This window comes from Salvelinus sp. IW2-2015, linkage group LG18 (assembly GCF_002910315.2).
Source record: "Salvelinus sp. IW2-2015 linkage group LG18, ASM291031v2, whole genome shotgun sequence".
In the NCBI taxonomy this organism is placed as follows: Eukaryota; Metazoa; Chordata; class Actinopteri; order Salmoniformes; family Salmonidae; genus Salvelinus; species Salvelinus sp. IW2-2015.
The window spans coordinates 28,206,057-28,226,337 of NC_036858.1; the positions used below are offsets into that span (position 1 = coordinate 28,206,057).

General features: G+C 44.3%; 1 protein-coding gene across 1 annotated transcript in view; it reads right to left on the reverse strand.

Moving 5' to 3' along the window:
- LOC111978210 (E3 ubiquitin-protein ligase MARCHF5) overlaps window positions 1–20,281 on the reverse strand; it is a 63,390-nt gene that overhangs the window by 20,266 nt on the left and 22,843 nt on the right. Inside the window, exon 2 of the mRNA XM_070448414.1 lies at window positions 11,604–11,806. Within this exon, the coding sequence (XP_070304515.1) occupies window positions 11,604–11,806 (203 nt within the window). The remainder of the gene's footprint in view (window positions 1–11,603; window positions 11,807–20,281) is intronic.

Here is a 20,281-nt window from a genome sequence, read left to right on the forward strand (position 1 = left end):
CCCCGACTCATCACCTATTGCTGCTCTTGGACCCTATGGATCACTCGGCTACTGCATGCTCTCCTAATGTCAATAGCTACTGTCTACTGGCTGTTACTTTCTAGGGTAGGGGGCAGCAATTGGAATTTTGATGAAAAGCGTGCCAAATTTAAACTGGCCCTGCTTACTCAGCCCATAGAAAGCTAGAATATGGCATATAATTGGTAGATTTGGATAGAAAAACATCTGAGAAGTTTCTAAAACTGTTTGAATGATGTCTGAAAGTATAAACAAGAAAAAAAAATCCAACCAGGAGTGGGAAATCTGAGGTTTTGTAGTTTTTTCAACGTCATTGGCCTATCGAATTATACAAGTGGTCTAATGGGGTCATATTGCAAGCCTTCTAAGGCTTCCACTAGATGTCAAACAGTCTTTCAAGAACCTTGTTTGAGGCTTCTACTGTGAAGTGGGGGCGAATGAGAGGGATTGTGTTAAGGTCTCTCCAGAGTGGCCAGCGAGCTGAACACCCCGCATTAAACGTTACCGGGTAGCTTTGCGTTTCCATTGCAATTCAAACAAAAGAAATTCTCCGGTTGGGAACATTAATTGAGTTTTATGTTTAAAAACATCCTAAAGAATTGATTCTATAACATGTTTGAAATGTTTCTTCACGCGACTGTACGGAACTTTTTGACTTTGTCTGTACCTAGTGATCACGCTTCAATGAATTTTGATTACTGGGCTAAACGTGTGAACAAAAATGAGAGGCTATTTGGGATATAAATTGATGGACTTTATCGAAAAATCAAAACATTTTATTGTGGAAACTGGATTCCTGGAGTGCAATTTGATGAAGATCATCAAAGGTAAGTGAATATTTTATAATGCTAATTTCTGTGACATTGTTTGACTACACATATGGCAGAATTCTTTTGTGGGTTGTTTTTGGTCTCTGATGCGCTGTACTCAGATTATTGCATGCGTGTGCTTTTCCGTAAAAGTTTTGTTGAAATCTGCACAGCGCGATGCATTAGGAGAAGTGGATCTAAAATCCATGCATAAGTTGTGTATCTTTTTAGCATTTTTTATTTATGAGTAATGTCTGTAAATTGATGTGGCTCTCTGCAAAAATCACGGATGTTTTGGGAAATACTTGAACATAAACGCAGGCCAATGTAACTCAGATTTTTGATATAAATATGAACTTTACCGAACAAAACATACATGTATTGTGTAACATGAAGTCCTAATAGTGTCATCTGATGAAGATCATCAAAGGTTAGTGATTAATTTGATCTCTATTTCTGCTTTTTGTGACTCCTCTCTTTGGCTGGAAAAATGGCTGTGTTTTTCTGTGACTTAGCTCTGACCTAACATAATCGTTTGGGGTGCTTTCGTCGTAAAGCCTTTTTGAAATCGGACACGGTGGCTGGATTTACAACAAGTGTATCTTTAAAATGGTGTAAAATACTTGTATGTTTGAGGAATTTTAATTTTGGGATTTCTGTTTTGAATTTGGCGCCCTGCAGTTTCACTGGCTGTTGACGAGGTGGGACGCTAGTGTCCCACATACCCTAGTGAAGTTAAGGTTAGTTATTATTATTATATTATTGTATTATTTCACAATGGAGCCCCCAGCCCCGCCCTAAATGCCTTAGATAGCTCTTTTGTCGCACCCTCCACACATGCGGAGACCTCACCTTGCTTAAATGGTGCCTCCAGAGATGCAACCGCTCTCATCATCACTCAATGCCTAGGTTTACCTCCACTCCAAATTTCCATCCCCAACTACAACATTTTCCGACAAGATAGAACTGCCAAAGGGGGCAGACTTGCAATCTACTGCAGAAACAGCCTGCAGAGTTCTGTCATACTATCCAGGTCTATGCCCAAACAATTCAAGCTTCTACTTTTAAAAATCCACCTTTCCAGAAACAAGTCTCTCACCGTTGACGCTCGTTAGAGACCCCCCCTCAGCCACCAGCTGTGCCCTGGACACCATATGCGAATAGATTGCCCCCCCATCTATCTTCAGGGTTCATACTGTTAGGTGACCTAAACTGGGATATGCTTAACACCCCGGCCGTCATACAATCTCTGCTAGATGCCCTCAATCTCACACAAATTATCAAGGAACCTGACCATATCCCCCGTGCATCCCGCAAAGGCGGAGGTGTTGCTAACATTTACGATAGCAAATTACAATTTACAAAAAAATAAGTTTTCGTCTTTTGAGCTTCTAGTCATGAAATCTATGCAGCCTACTCAATCACTTTTTTTTTTTATAGCTACTGTTTACAGGCCTCCTGGGCCATATACAGCGTTCCTCACTGAGTTCCCTGAATTCCTATCGGACCTTGTTGTCACAGCAGATAATATTCAKATTTTTGGTGATTTTAATATTCACATGGAACAGTCCACAGACCCACTCCAAAAGGATTTCGGAGCCATCATCGACTCAGTGGGTTTTGTCCAACATGTCTCTGGACCTACTCACTGTCACAGTCACACTCTGGACCTAGTTTTGTCCCATGGAATAAATGTTGTGGATCTTAATGTTTTTCCTCATAATCCTGGACTATCGGACCACCATTTTATTACYTTTGCAATCGCAYCAAATAATCTGCTCAGACCCCAACCAAGGAGCATCAAAAATCGTGCTATAAATTCTCAGACAACCCAAAGATTCCTTGACGCCCTTCCAGACTCCCTCTGCCTACCCAAGGACGTCAGAGGACAAAAATCAGTTAACCACCTAACTGAGGAACTCAATTTAACCTTGCGCAATACCCTAGATGCAGTTGCACCCCTAAAAACTAAAAACATTTGTCATAAGAAACTAGCTCCCTGGTATACAGAAAATACCCGAGCTCTGAAGCAAGCTTCCAGAAAATTGGGATAACAGGAAATGGCGCCACACCAAACTGGAAGTCTTCCGACTAGCTTGGAAAGACAGTACAGAAGAGCCCTCACTGCTGCTCAATCATCCTATTTTTCCAACTTAATTGAGGAAAATAAGGACAATCCGAAATGTATTTTTGATACTGTCGCAAAGCTAACTAAAAAGCAGCATTCCCCAAGAGAGGATGTCTTTCACTTCAGCAGTAATAAATTCATGAACTTCTTTGAGGAAAAGATCATGATCATTAGAAAGCAAATTACGGACTCCTCTTTAAATCTGCGTATTCCTCCAAAGCTCAGTTGTCCTGAGTCTGCACAACTCTGCCAGGACCTATGATCAAGAGAGACACTCAAGTGTTTTAGTACTATATCTCTTGACACAATGATGAAAATAATCATGGCCTCTAAACCTTCAAGCTGCATACTGGACCCTATTCCAACTAAACTACTGAAAGAGCTGCTTCCTGTGCAGCCTCTCTTGAAAAAAACAAACCGTGACCCAGAAAATATAAAAAACTATCGACATATATCAAATCTTCCATTCCTCTCAATTTTTTTTAGAAAAAGCTGTTGTGCAGCAACTCACTGCCTTCCTGAAGACAAACAATGTATACGAAATGCTTCAGTCTGGTTTTGGACCCCATCATAGCATTGAGACTGCACTTGTGAAGGTGGTAAATGACCTTTTAATGGCGTTAGACCGAGGCTCTGCATCTGTCCTCGTGCTCCTAGACCTTAGTGCTGCTTTTGATACCATCGATCACCACCTTATTTTGGAGAGATTGGAAACCCAAATTGGTCTACACAGACAAGTTCTGGCCTGGTTTAGATCTTATTTCTCGGAAAGATATCAGTTTGTCTCTGTGAATGGTTTGTCCTCTGACAAATCAACTGTACATTTCGGTGTTCCTCAAGGTTCCGTTTTAGGACCWCTATTGTTTTCACTATATATTTTACCTCTTGGATGTCATTCGAAAACATAATGTTAACTTTCACTGCTATGCGGATGACACACAGCTGTACATTTCAATGAAACATGGTGAAGCCCCAAAATTGCCCTCCCTGGGGGCCTGTGTTTCAGACATAAGGAAGTGGATGGCTGCAAACTTTCTACTTTTAAATTGACAAAACAGAGATGCTTGTACTAGGTCCCAAGAAACAAAGAGATCTTCTGTTGAATCTGAATCAATTAATCTTGATGGTTGTACAGTCGTCTCAAATAAAACTGAAGGACCTCGGCGTTACTCTGGACCCTGATCTCTCTTTTGACGAACATATCAAGACTGTTTCAAGGACAGCTTTTTTCCATCTACGTAACATTGCAAAAATCTGAAACTTTCTGTCCAAAACTGATGCAGAAAAATGTATCCATGCTTTTGTCACTTCTAGGTTAGAGTACTGCAATTATCTACTTTCCGGCTACCCGGATAAAGCACTAAATAAACTTCAGTTAGTGCTAAATACAGCTGCTAGAATCCTGACTAGAACCAAAGAATTTTATCATATTACTCCAGTGCTAGCCTCCCTACACTGGCTTCCTGTTAAGGCAAGAGCTGATTTCAAGGTTTTACTGCTAACCTACAAAGCATTACATGGGCTTGCTCCTACCCATCTTTCCGAGTTGGTCCTGCCATWCATACCTACACGTTCGCTACGGTCACAAGACGCAGGCCTCCTAATTGTCCCTAGAATTTCTAAGCCAACAGCTGGAGGCAGGGCTTTCTCATATAGAGCTCCATTTGGAATGGTATAGAGCTATAGAGCTKKATTTTTCTGGAATGGTCTGCCTACCCATGTGAGAGACGCACACTCGGTCTCAACCTTTAAGTCTTTACTGAAGACTCATCTCTTCAGTAGGTCATATGATTGAGTGTAGTCTGGCCCAGGGGTGTGAAGGTGAACGGAAAAACTCTGGAGCAACGAACCGCCCTTGCTGTCTCTGCCTGGCCGGTTCCCCCCTCTCCACTGGGATTCTCTGCCTCTAACCCTATTACAGGGGCTGAGTCACTGGCTTACTGGTGCTCTTCCATGCCGTCCCTAGGAGGGGTGCGTCACTTGAGTGGGTTGAGTCACTGTTGTGATCTTCCTGTCTGGGTTGGCGCCCCCCTTTAGGTTGTGCCGTGGCGGAGATCTTTGTGGGCTATACTCGGCCTTGTCTCAGGATGGTAAGTTGGTGGTTGAAGATATCCCTCTAGTAGTGTGGGGGCTGTGCTTTGGCGAAGTGGGTGGGGTTATATCCTGCCTGTTTGGCCCTGTCCGGGGGTATCATCGGATGGGGCCACAGTGTCTCCTGACCCCTCCTGTCTCAGCCTCCAGTATTTATGCTGCAGTAGTTTATGTGTTGGGGGACTAGAGTCAGTCTGTTATATCTGGAGTATTTCTCCTGTCTTATCCGGTGTTCTGTGTGAATTTAAGTATGCTCTCTCTAATTCTCTCTTTCTCTCTTTCTTTCTTTCTATGTCTCGGAGGACCTAAGCCCTAGGACCATGCCTCAGGACTACCTGGCATGATGACTCCTTGCTGTCCCCAGTCCACCTGGCCGTGCTGCTGCTCCAGTTTCAACTGTTCTGCCTGCGGCTATTGAACCCTGACCTGTTCACCGGACGTGCTACCTGTCCCAGGCCTGCTGTTTTCAACTCTCTAGAGACAGCAGGAGCGGTAGAGATACTCTTAATGATCGGCTATGAAAAGCCAACTGACATTTAATCCTGAHGTGCTGACTTMTTGCACCCTCGACAACTACTGTGATTATTATTATTTGACCATGCTGGTCATTTATGAACATTTGAACCTCTTGGCCATGTTCTGTTATAATCTCCACCCGGCACAGCCAGAAGAGGACTGGCCACCCCTCATAGCCTGGTTCCTCTCTAGGTTTCTTCCTAGGTTTTGGCCTTTCTAGGGGGTTTTTCCTAGCCACCGTGCTTCTACACCTGCATTACTTGCTGTTTGGGGTTTTAGGCTGGGTTTGAGATATCAGCTGATGTAAAAAGGGCTATATAAATAAATTTGATTTGAGGTTCAACCCTAAGTCAGAAACCATGGGCACCCTCATAGATATTATCCTGACCAACTTGCCCTCTAAATACACCTCTGCTGTCTTCAACCAGGATCTCAGCCTCATTGCCTGCATCCGTAATGGGTCCGCTGTCAAACGACCACCCCTCATCACTGTCAAACACTCCCTAAAACACTTCAGAGAGCAGACCTTTCTTATCGACCTGGCCCGGGTATCCTGGAAGGATATTGACCTCATCCCGTCAGTAGAGGATGCCTGGTCGCTATTTAAAAAGTGCTTTCCTCACCATCTTAAATAAGCATGCCCCATTCAAAAATGTAGAACTAAGAACAGATATAGCCCTTGGTTAGCCCCAGTCTTGACTGCCCTTCACCAGCACAAAAACATCCTGTGGCGTACTGCATTAGCATCGAATAGCCCCGGCGATATGCAACTTTTCAGGGAAGTCAGGAACCAATATACACAGTCAGATAGGAAAGCTAAGGCTAGCTTTTTCAAACAGAAATGTGCATCCTGTAGTACTAATTCCAAAAGGTTTTGGGACACTGTAAAGTCCATAGAGAATAAGAGCACCTCCTCCCAGCTGCACTGAGGCTAGGAAACACCAACACCACCGATAATTTCAAAAAGCATTTTTCTACAGCTGGCCATGCTTTCCACCTGGCTACCCCTACCCCGGTCAACAGCTCTGCACCCCCCGCAGAAACTTGCCCAAACCCCCCCTGCTTCTCCTTCATCCAAATCCAGACAGCTGATGTTCTGAAAGAGCTGCAATATCTGGATCCTTACTAATCAGCTGGGCTAGACAAGCTGGACCCTCTCTTTCTAAAATGATCTGCCAAAATTGTTGCAACCCCTATTACTAGCCTGTTCAACCTCTCTTTCGTATCATCTGAGATCCCCAGATTGGAAAGCTGCCACGGTCATCCCCCTCTTCAAAGGGGGAGACACTCTAGACCCAAACTCTTATAGACCTATATCCATCCTGCCCTGCCTTTCTAAAGTCTTCGAAAGCCAAGTTAACAAATAGATCACCGACCATTTCGAATCCCACCATACCTTCTCCACTATGCAGTCTGGTTTCCGAGCTGGTCATGGGTGCACCTCAACCACGCTCAAGGTCTTAAACGATATCATAACCGCCATCGATAAAAGACAATACTGTGCAGCCGTCTTCATCGACCTGGCCAAGGCTTTCGTCAATCACCACATTCTTATCGGCAGACTCAACAGCCTTGGTTTCTCCAATGACTGCCACACCTGGTTCACCAACTACTTCTCAGAATTCAGTGTGTCAAATCGGAGGGCCTGTTGTCCGGACCTCTGGCAGTCTCTATGGGGTGCACAGGGTTCAATTCTCGGGCWGACTCTTTTCTCTGTATACATCAATGATGTCACTCTTGCTGCTGGTGATTCTCTGATCCACCTCTACGCAGACGACACCATTCTGTATACATCTGGCCCTTCTTTGGACACTGTGTCAACAAACCTCAAACGAGCTTCAATGCCATACAACACTCCTTCCGTGGCCTCCAGCTGCTTTTAAATGCTAGTAAAACTAAATGCATGCTCTTCAACTGATTAATGCCAGCACCGACCCGCCCGCCCGTCCAGCATCACTACTCTGGACGGATCTGACTTTGAATATGTCGACAACTACAAATACCTAGGTGTCTGGTTAGACTGTAAACTCTCCTTCCAGACTCACATTAAGCATCTCCAATCCAAAATGAAATCTAGAATCAGCTTCCTATTTCACAACAAAGCCTCCTTCACTCATGCTGCCAAACATACCCTCGTAAAACTGACTATCCTACCGATCCTTGACTTCGGCGATGTCATTTACAAAATAGTGCTACTGCACCCCTACTAATTATTTTTTGAAAAATATATTTTTCACAAACGTAGTGCACTGGGCCTGTATTACTCCTGTATGAGCGGACCAAAATAGCAGTCTATGTTTTGTCTTTGTAACAAACACATCCAGCGATTTTTTTGTTGTTGTTGTTGTTGATGCATCTACACTTAAGCTGGTCGATGTTTGTACAATGCCTACACCTGTAGGGATATTAGTTCTGAGATTTTTCTCCCGCGAAAGATCTAACAGCGGACATAAGGAGAGACAAGCCAAAGCCAGTTATAGAATTATTGTGTTTAGGACAGCGGAGCGGACTTGATATCGATTTTCCACTATTCCACTCTAACATGCATTTACATGACGTGATGAAACATTGAAACTAAGTTGTTGTAGAACGAGTGTGTTGCGAAACACATTCCAGACACTGGCTCTTGCCATAACTGATTAGACAGAGAACGATCAGCGAGACAGGATAGCCAGCTGTAGCTATCACCAAGGTATGCTAGCTAGCTAGCTAGCTGCGAACTTGGCTAGACAAGGTCAGCGCAGGCTTTAGCCTACACATAGAACTGAATTACCTGACCATCTTCATGTGTCAAGTCAGTCACAAAGGGAGAAGTCCTCCACTTCAAACCTTTGTTCACTCCATAGCAAAAGCTAGCTCAGCTTACCTCACTGTACTCACTACTGCATTCGTTTGTTGTGATTGAATGGCAGACACACCCAAGAAACCCCCACATCAAACCACGCCCCCAAGACAAATCTAATTTGCCTTCAGTCATGGCTGCTAGCATGAGCTCTTSATGAAAGTGCAGTCGCCCTTTAAAACACCACTGACAACCCCTGAGAGACCCACTGATGCAATACTACCACCGCACTATCCTTTGGGCATTCAGTCTGCCTGGCTGCCTGAGCAGAATAATGTGTTGAGTTCAGCTAGAAAAATCACACGTCAGACACAGCGTGACACATCACAACCTCTGGAATCTAAGGACGCCATAATTTGGCTGCAGACGTATAATGATGGCGCGGCGAAATTAGATAAATGTCATAGGGAAGCGTTAGTTCAGTCCGTTTCCAGTCCCCAGAGCAGGCAYGGTATTAGAGGAGAACGGGGAGTCACCGGGAAGATTGCTGATCCAGTTGGAAGGCTGGCAGCATCAGTGTGCTGCTGATTTGTCAGGTGCCCTGGTGCTGTCCGAGCAGTCAGCTATTTTTGGGGCCTGGGCTTTTAAGTGATATWTCAGCAGCAGTGGCAGGCAGCCCCCGTCTCCTCTCTGCCGCTGGTTGATGAGCTGCTCTCGTCATGCCGTGGCCTAATTTCCTCTCTCTCCCTCCCTTCATCCCTCGCAATCACTATACACCTCTGTCTGTACACAGGGGGAGGCAAAGAAAGCTTGCTCAGGGGAGCAGAGAGACTAGTGCACTTCAATGTCTGCCACATCACAGAGCCTTCTCTCTCKATCCCTCTCATCCTTACCCATCTCCCAACCATCCCTCATCTTTTACCCTGTGGATGTCTACATCAGTCTGTTTCTCCAGACACCAGAGGATGTCTCTTCCCCTCCCCCATCCCTCTCTCCTCCTAACACCTGGGTGACGACCAGTAGATTGGTTTGGGCCTTAGGAGATAGRGTAAAAAAGAATGCCCATCTGTGTGCCTCCTGCAGGAAGTTATCATTAGTATGGGTACACAGGTCTTCCCACGCATCAGCTCCCACTCTCTCCGTGTGTCGGAAAAGTCTCAGAAGGCTTCCGGAGGTTTTTCATTCGCTGTTAAATCAAAGGTAACATAAGCCCCTGTGAGCTGGTGTACACGACTCAAACGATGAGTGATCGAGGACTAAGCCTACTACACGATTCGCCAAGGGATGTTAGCTTTCAATAGATTAGGGCACATTTAGAGGAGGACCCGTCCAAATAAAACACTGCCTCATGATCTCATCTATCACTTTGTTACTGCCAGACCAAACCACCAGGGTACTCAAAAGAAAAAGGAACACAAACAAACTTGTGGAGGATGTGTGTGTAGGGGAACTGATGAACATGATAATAAACATTGAGGCCACATCTCATGGGTGGCTCATCTGGCGAAGACGCCGGCCAAAAACAACGGACCCTGACTTTTTATTTATTTTTATTTTATCTACCTGCCAGTGGCTGGTGGACCAAAAAGTTCATTTCCCACCCTGTTMGTCATGTGCCATGACTTTATCAACGACATCATTAGTGGTATACCATACTTGCCATATACGACTAGGACCTGTATCCCAGTGTTCCCAATTACCCGAACGCTCCAGAGACGAGGTAGAATGAAGTGCCCTCGTCTCCATGCTCCAGTCCAGCTGGTTTAGCTGAGCCTGCTGCTTATAGTCACACAGAGGTGACTGACAGCACAGCCAGGCATGCATCTAAAAATACAACGTGGCCCTGCTTACCAGCAGAGCTTCCCCGCCCGCCCGCCCGCATACATTGTATTATGTCCAGGCCCTACCTCTCAGTTTGCACCTAGTCTCAATGTGGTCAATATTTTATGGTTAATGACCCACTTGTTCTGGTAGCCGCAGTAGCCCAAAATGCCACCTACAAACTAATTAGACATCTATGCAGAGTGATTTAATAGCTTCCCCATATGCTAGAAAATATACAACAAGTGTTATTCCCCAAAGCAGTTTCCAGGGTTTCTGCTTACATAAAACTTTCCTCCCTCACGGTGACTGACGGGAGCTGAAAGTTCAGTCATCGCTGAGCGAACGAATGCTGAGCTGAGGAACAAACGCTTAAGGAAAGTGACAGTTGCAACGCAACACTTTTTGGAGAGGGTTGGCCGTGTTAACTTGATGACTAAGTGCCAGTGTTTGGGAATAATCAGTGCCTCCGTCACTCTGACGTGCTGAGGTTAATTAGTGGGGACCGCTCCTCTCTTCACCCCCTCTCCAAATTGCCAGTGAGGCTGAAGCTGGCCGGTAATGAGCCAATAGCAGACCTGGGTTCAAATAGGATTTGAAATGCATTTGAAATGATTTTCCTGGGCTTGATTGAGCTTTGCCTGGTGCAATGGAACCAATAGAATTTTAACAAGTCCAATGCCCACACATTTGGCACACCAGGCAGGCTAAAGCAAACTATTAGAAATATGTCTCATACCATTTGAACCCAGGTCTGGGAATGAGCATCTGGCGGGTGCCCTGCCCGCTCCTATTCCTTGTGTAACTTCTCCCTCAAACTGTATATTTACCAGACTCGCCACACATAACCTACCCCGGCTTTGGGAGTAAACAAACATGCAGTGAGTTGAGACAGGCTGAGTGCTTTTTAGAGCTCTCAGGTCCCCCTCCTAATTCACAGCACTGACTCACTGCCCCTGTGCTGCATCCGTTATTAAGTAAAGTGAAAGACTACTGTACTTCAGATTCGGCCATGATTCAGCTGTTATTACGTGACTGTGCTGACACACGCAGCAAAGCTGTCTCAATATAGAAGGTAAGCTGGAACAGAATTACAAAACACTCAAATGGCATGGACCTGAATCGTAACTGACTGAAYTCATAACACATCACATACGCAGTTCATTCATGTTAATCTCTCTACTCCTCACTCCTGATGTGTGATAAGCATACAGGTGAAAATCAGGAAAGACGTTAGCTTGGACAGTGTGACACCAATTCGATGATGTAGCCTACAAACAGCGTGACATCATAAATTCAGGAAAAACATCCATCGCCGTAGCGCTAACTACCTCCAAGCTAATATTCCAGGAAAACTCCCACCTCTTTGACTATCTCCAATAAACTCCAGTCCAGCCCATATCCCCCAGGCCCCCACCTCAGCCCTGTCATATCATACCCAGCTTGGGAAAGACGATGAGGTACTCGGCGTTGCACTGCGGACAAGACACGCGGGCCGTGCTGTTGCCCCTCTGCTTCTCGTCCACCCAGCGCTGCAGACACGCCTGGTGCACCCACTTGGTGGAGCCACGGCAGCGACACGGACGCACCCACTCCGCCGTGCGGTCATCCTCATCAGTGGCGAAGCATACCCAGCAGCTCCTGAAACAAACAAACACAGGAGAGAGGTTGTTACACAGGCACATAAAACACACACACACACACACACACACACACACACTGGCTGAAACACCGGGGCTGTTAGTTTTTGTATCAATGTCTGTATACCAGTAAATTAAGTATTCTCAGTGCATTTGACAATGGTTGTGTGTCAGGGGCAGGGTTTGCATTCATTTAGATCATGTGACCTTCCACCTTGTAAACCTCAGAGCTACCGAACACACTGGCTGATTAACAGCATGTTTAAGGGCAAAGCAAACTTGACAAGAGCCATGGCAGTTCTTCAAATGTAGGCCTTCCATGGCAATACACACCCTCACCTCTGGTACGAGGAAACACAACTGAAGCCCTGCCCCCTGGGCACTGATTGAAAGGTAGGGAGAGCGAGAGTGCGCCTCTGAGACAGGAAGACAGAACAAACAGGTACCCAAGACAAGACAGACTACATGAGACCTTGCATTCACCATGGAATGCAGGCTTAAAAAMAAATAAGGTAGAAGCCTACAAAATCCCAAACTATTGAGTAATACAATCATCATTCTGTGAAGGTCATAGGATTGTGTGTGTTTGTGTGTACACTGTTACACACACTGCAGCTGAAGAAGTCTGATCTGGATCAAACTGAAATCCCCCTACATCTGAGGCAGTGCGCTGTCCAAAGCACCGGGCCAAGAGAAGAACGCTTGAAATGCAATCTCAACCCGTGGCCTCAGGGGAACAGCACTCCGAAAGTGGGCAGTCAGCAGAACAGTCACCTCTAATACACTGGAGGCCAAGGCTTGGCACAGGCTTTTATACTTGGGGTTACATTTTGGATAAAGGTGGTTGGAGGACATTTTCTTAGGTCAGGCCTAGCTCTTAGAACCGACAACAGTGTTGTGTAGTGATCAAAGAATCCTCTCAGACAGTTGACTGAATAGATGTGTCCTGGAATACAGTGGACGGTGCACAACTCAATCAAGATCAATAACGCAAAGAATCTGCTAAGTGAGGAAAATGAACTGAAAAGCGGTGTATGCCAGCAGCGTCAAAGCGTAGGCAGCCTACTAAATCAATAGGGCCTACAATTTCCTGCCATGTGGACACAGCTTCAGGATGTCTAGGACCATATGCACAGGCAAGAGAGTCTACCTGAAAGTCCTTCTCAAACATGCCACAGGCAAATACTAATGGAAAACAATGTCCATAATGATTATTTGTTCAATGCAGGAAGGACAAATGTGATGAATAGTAGCACTGAGATAAGCCTGGTTGATGTTTATAGAGATTGGATAACAAACTGGTCTGTCTTCTATAGTCTACTAGATTATCTCCATGCACATACAGTTTGTGTGCCTTGGTAAGACATTCCACATATATGCCAGAGGCCATCTGCCTTAGTATGTAGTAGATCAGGTATTCACAAACTGGGGTATGCCAAATAAAAATGTGATTTACATTTAATAAATAAATACTAATATATATATATATATATATATATAAAAACATTTTCAAACAGCCCATTTATATTTTCCAATGGGGCTATACATTGGGTGAGGTTTATTTCCTCGCCTGAGTAGCCCCGTTTCACTGCCAAAAATAAAATTAAACCATCTACTATTCAGCAAAATAACATAATGTCAAATACTGGTAGCCTAGTCAAATAATTAACATCCAAATCACATTAACCGTTACTCTCTCACGGGAATTCCACTAACGGTCCGTATGTAGCCAAACGTAGCTGCTGCTCATTCTGTTTGCTCGAAAATTGATAAATGGTTAAAAAGAAGTAAGGCCCGCGTCCATAGAGACATACCAGCTCTACTGGTAGTACTGCTACTACCAGCAGTACTACACCTGCACCTGTTGACGACACAAGTTGTTCTGCTTCAACGAGTACATCCAATGCTAGCATCAGTAATTCTACATTTGTTGTTAGCCCAGCTAGAAAACTAAACAGGCACAGACTGTGTGTGGAAAATGATTTAAGACAGACTCTCTCCAATACAACATTGCAGAGTTTTGTGCATCCTTTCAAGCACACCCTTCTCATTAACCTGTGGTGAGTTATTCACAATTTTCGATGAACAAATAAAGTTTTAATTTAAGATGGTTAAATAAAAGAGAAAAATMATTGATTATTATATTATTATTTGTGCCCTGGTCCTACAAAAGCTCTGTCACTTCCCACGAGCCGGGTTCAAACTCATCCTTATGTTTAATAAATGTATCGTATAGTGTGTGTGTGTGGCAGGCTTACAATGATGGCAAAAAACAWCATTTGAGAGTGCACTGACCCTGGTGCTAGAGGGGGTACGCAGTTGGAGGTTGAATGTTTGWAGGGGTACGGGACTATAAAAAGTTTGGGAACCACTCTAGTAGAGCAATACACTAAACAACTGTGTTCTTGTCAGCAGGAGCAGAGAGGGTGACTGAGCATCATCATCTCCCTCCATCTCCGTGACATTCAGACAGATGTGGTGTTCTGATCCGGAGCCAAGCCACAATTGAATATAATTACTCCTTGCTCTCAGCCCAGCCAGGTATTAGGCCATAACAGGCCATTGATCAACCAGTGAGCCTCTTCCAAAACTCATTTATCCTATCCTCCCTTCTTCCTCTTCTCTCCTCCCACACAAAGACCCTCCTCATGACACTCCCTTTGCATAGGGAGTAATGGTCCAACCCTGCACTTACCAGGGGGCTCAAAAAATACTKAACTTGAGCCTCTATTCCCCTTGAATGAAGCCATTCAGGTAAACACTTGACCTGCAAGCATTTTACACTGAATAAACTCAAGTTAATCATGCTTCCTGCATGGGCGATGCACTTTAACACATGAATAATTGGTTTGGTTTGCAGCAATGAGCGTCGACGAGGAATAATTGAAGTAACATCAGTCTCAGTGAAACATCTGGGGAGAGATTAGATATCAAAACACCTTGACCTTGTCGGCATAAGACAAGAAACAGCTAATCATCTTGCCGTTACATCATTAAATCAGTTGCATAGGAGATATGTTTCTTTACTGCATGTATTAATGTGTGTGGTGTAGTTTGGTCTGAATAATGCAGACCAATCCAAAACCATGCTAGTATTCCCACTGATGCTCAGCCATCTACCAAGGACGTCATAATCAGGTCTAGGACTATACATCCAAAGCAGGGTTTCCGAAAATGTGGTGCCGGACATCGTGACTGGGAAGATTTAAATTCCCCAGCCATTTGAGAAATTTACCGGAACCATATGACTAGGATTGTGCCTTTGCCTGCTGGACAACAACAATCTTATTTATAGAACAGGAGAAAAATTGCATTTGAGGAAGTCTTTCATAGGCGCGTCTGACAGTCTAGGGAAGTAAATTGAAATAAATTTGCCAAAATGATATAATTACTCCCGTCTATACAGTAGAAGTCATGACTTAGCCACAGAGGAGTCAAGGATCATTAGCTTCTTAAAAAAAATAGCTGTGGATTGTTTCAAATCACAAGCTGTAGGCCTATGCCTATTTGGGTTGCCAGCCATTTGGGTAGAGCGCGTGTCAATAGGCCTAGCTGATTATTTAGTTGCGGCTGTCAGTGAAAAGCATTTAAATATGTGTGAATATCATGTGTATCGAGTATAATGTTAAATGTTGAAACAAGAAAGGGAGGGGTGTGTGGCGAAGATATAGGCGAGTCTCTCCAGAATGGCTCCCACCAATTCTTGCGCATTCATTGTTTTGTTGTGTGACTTGTTGGCCCTTTGATAATACATTTTTTATCAATTCCCCATTACATATGCCATCAGTAGGTCTAGTAAACATATGTAATAGGGAATTGATAAAAAGAGAAGCTCAAGACATCTAGAAAGGGAGGCAGACAGGTTGAGTAGAGAGATGTATGCAAATGAAAGAAAATATCATATTTTCAACTGTTTTTATTTGTCGGCTTTATGTATTTTGACTTACACGGAACCCAAACCGGCTGCGCACGTGCACCATCGTGCATACATTTATTTTGTCCCCCCACACCAAACGCGATCACGACACGCAGGTTAAAATACCAAAACTCTGAACCAATTACATTCATTTGGGGACAGGTTGAAAAGCATTAAACATTTATGGCAATTTAGCTAGCTAAATTGCCATGCTGTTGCTAGCTAACTTGTCCTGGGATATAAACATTGAGTTGTTATTTTACCTGAAATGCACAAGGTCCTCTACTCCGACAATTAATCCACACATAAAACGGTCAACCGAATCGTTTCTAGTCATCTCTCCTCCTTCTAGGCATTTTCTTCTCTTGACTTTATWTTGCGATTGGCAACTTTCATAAATTAGGTGCATTACCACCATTGACCTCGTTCGTCTTTCAGTTACCCACGTGGGTATAACCAATGAGGAGATGGCACGTGGGCATATGCTTCTAAAAGTTAATGAGAAGATGGGAGAGTTAGGACTTGCAGCGCAATCTGCGTCACAAATAGAACTGACTTCTATTTTAGCCCTTGGCAATGCAGACGCTCATTGGCGCTCGCGAGCAGTGTGGGTGCAATAATTTAATAATATAGATTTCTAAATTTATTTTGCGAAGCGAGCGGTGTAGTCAGCCTGTTAGTTGACAATGGAAGTTATAGGCCTACTGCTGTATTGGCCTATAGGCTATGAGTTCCATGCGCACATTTCTTTAGCCGCCGGCATATCAATGTGTCCATATGGCAGTGCTCATGCATTTCATGTTTGAGATTTTTACCATTTTAATTCAGATTTTTATGATCAACCATGTGACAATGATTTTGATAAACAAAAATGTTATTCTTGAAATGGAACTGTTCCACAAAAATTTGCATATGAAAATCATAACTGGCATGCAGATTGGTAGAAATGGTAGAATAAATTGTAAGATTCCCCAAACTTGAAACTCACGCACAACATATTTAGTCTTTATAAAATAATTGCCTTTCATTGTCGGATTTGCATATAGGCAACTTTAAAGCTATGTAAGACAAGCCTCATAATATAAAGGAAAACATTCAGGTTTCAAACAATTAAATAGGCCTTTTATTAAAATGCATACTGCCTCCAACTCACATTGTAAAGTGGTGGTGACGCACTGATAGCCTGTTACCTGCACTTGTATTACCAGTTGATAAATACAAATAGGCCTAGCTCTTTTTTAACCATGCACCAAACCTGTTTAACACACGTTTGCATTTAGAATTGTAGTGCAATGAATGGGCTTATAAAAMCATGTTTTACTCCGGCAGCAACCAGCATGAAGAGCTCCATGACAAATCCCGCTCAAAATAAGCTCTAGATGCTGTACGCGTGTGATAGTTGTGTTGGATATAAAAATACAAAAAAATAAAGAGGCTACATGATGACTGACGAAAATACATTATGCAAATTAACCCACAGACCGATAAGCATGAGAGTCAAATGTATTTCCATTGACTGGTATTTCCATCAATTAATAAAAAGCATTATTTGGCAATGGGACGTTTTTCCCCCTGGTCATTTTGGCTGGCAACAGTTTTGTTTGTGGGCTTTTCATTTAAACATTTTTGGCAAAAAGCCGGCAACTGCCGGTTAACGGAAACCCTAAGCCAAAGGTACTGAACGTCAGGTAAAAAATTGAAAATAAAAAGGTATGCCTAATTCAGGCCAATTAATGACAAACAATGAAGCTAATGGAAAAACAGCAGGAGACCTACGACTAAAACCAAGTCACTAACTACAGTTCCATTGATGGTTAGCTCTTGTTCATGTTCAATCACCATGTCCCTGTTGCTAGGTGATTTGATAGTAAGAGGAGTGTTGAGACCTATTTCCAATCCGTCCATGTGACATCTACATGCTTGTTTCCATAATTACACTGAACCTTCAACAGTTGGCATTTCAATGGGTGAATAAAATAATGATTAATCTCCACCTCCCATAAAATAATGACATAAATCCAGTAAGAAGAGACAGTTGATGCCTGGAGATGTTTTTTTCTTCTGGTGATTTCATCATGAATCCAAGATGGCGTAGCAGTCGGACGTGTGTTTGTATTGTCCTGTATTGTCCTGTCGCGTGTAAATAGTAAATAGTAAATAGTCTTCGTATTTTTCGTATACATTTCGTATATATTTTAATTTCTCTTTCCATCTAGGAACTGAATATACATTCCTACATTCCGCCTCACCCAATGTGGTACGGACCTGCTATTTTTTTTTATACTTTAGAACCMTAACCCCAATCAGAAGCTAGCCAGATAACTAGCTACTAGCTAGTAGTCAGTTAGCCACTGCTGCGGTCTTCACCCTCAACTCGGACACAGCCAGCTTCAATACCGGGCCAATACCTGCCAGTCTGCAAGCGCGATATCAACCCAGAGCATATAGGACTGCTTTTTCTCTACCACATCACCGGATTCCTGACGCAAGCTCTGGACAATTACACCGTATCATCACAGCTAGCTAGCTGCAACCGAGTGGCTACTACTGGCTAACACCTCTGTCCCGAAGCAAGCACCAGTTAGCCTTGAGCTAGCCTCGAGCTAGGCCCATCTGCTGCGGCTAGCTGAAGAGGTTTACCAGCGAATTCTTGGGCTACAATACCAGCTACAAGCTAATTTAGCCATTTTTTTGCCGCTGCTAGTAGCTTTTACCTTCTGCACAGACACCAGCCCTGTTATTAGCCTGGATATTACTCACCAATTTACCAGCATCGGACTGTCTCTCGACAACAACGCCGGATTCCTGCCGAATCCCTGAGCCACTGCTTCTGATCCTCACAGCTAGCTTGCGCGCTAGCGCAGCTAGCGCCACTGCCACGAAGCTAGCACCAGTTAGCAAACACAATTCTACAATTCACAACCTCTCTTTCGCCCATCGCCATCTGGCTTGGATTCTCTGTCGACACGACCACGTCTGAGCAGCCCCTCCGTCTGAGCAGACCACCCCCGGGCTACTAACTTTAAACGCCGCGTGCTAGCTTAGTGGGCCTCCCTGCTCCATCTACGGCTGCCCCCTGGACACTTATGATCACTTGGCTACATAGCTGATGCATGCTTGACTGTCCATTAATTCACGGTACTCCATTCGTTTATTTGTGTTTTATCTGTCGCTCTGTGCTTTAAACTCAGGATCTGTGTGTAGTTAATCTCACCCTCTCTGCCTAGTCGTCGCCATTTTTACCTGTTGTGCTGTGTTAGACTAGCACCCTGTTATTGCTGCTTTATTCTACCTGTTGTTTTAGCTAGCTCTCCCAATCAAACCTGCAATCACTTTATGCCTTATTGTATGTCTCTTCTCAATATCAATATGCCTTGCATACGTTGTTCAGGCTAGTTTCATTATCATTGTTTTGTTTGCAATGACCCTGTAAGTTCCACTCTCCGTAACCTCTGATACCCCCCTTTGTCCCAACCCCCACACATGCGGGACCTCACCCATTGAGACCAGCATGTCCAGAGACTACACCTCTTGTTATCATCACCCAGTGCCTGGGCTTGCCTCTGCTGTACCCGCGCCCCTCCATACCCCTGTCTGCACATTATCCCAGAATCTATTCTACCACGCCCATAAATCTGCTCCTTTTATTCTTTCCCCACGCTCTAGCGACCAGTTTTGATAGCCTTTAGCCGCGACCCTCATCCTACTACTCCTCTGTCTCGGGTGATGTGGAGTAAACCCAGCCCTGCATGTCCCCAGTCACCCTCATTGTTGACTTCTGCGATCGAAAAAGCCTTGGCCTCATGCATGTCAACATCAGAAGCCTCCTCCCTAAGTTTGCCTTACTCACCGCTTAGCACACTCTGCCAATCCTGATGTCCTTGCCGTGTCCGAATCCTGGCTTAGGAAGGCCACCAAAAATTCTGAGATTTCCATACCCAACTATAACACTTTCCGTCAAGATAGAACTGCCAAAGGGGAGAGTTGCAATCTACTGCAGAGATAGCCTGCAAAGTTCTGTCATACTTTCCAGGTCTATGCCCAAACAGTTCGAACTTCTAATTTTAAAAATTAATCTCTCCAGAAATAAGTCTCTCACTGTTGCCGCCTGCTACCGACCCCCCTCAGCTCCCAGCTGTGCCCTGGACACCATCTGTGAATTGATCGCTTCCCCATCTAGCTTCAGAGTTTGTTCTGTTAGGGGACCTAAACTGGGATATGCTTAACACCCCGGCAGTCCTACAATCCAAGCTTGATGCCCTCAATCTCACACAAATCATCAAGGAACCCACCAGGTACAACCCTAAATCCGTAAACATGGGCACCCTAATAGACATTATCCTGACCAACCTGCCCTCCAAATACACCTCTGCTGTCTTCAATCAAGATCTCAGCGATCACTGCCTCATTGCCTGTATCCGCCACGGGTCCGCGGTCAAACGACCACCCCTCATCACTGTCAAACGCTCCCTAAAACACTTCTGCGAGCAGGCCTTTCTAATCGACCTGGCCCGGGTACCCTGGAAGGATATTGACCTCATCCGTCAGTTAGGAGCGATG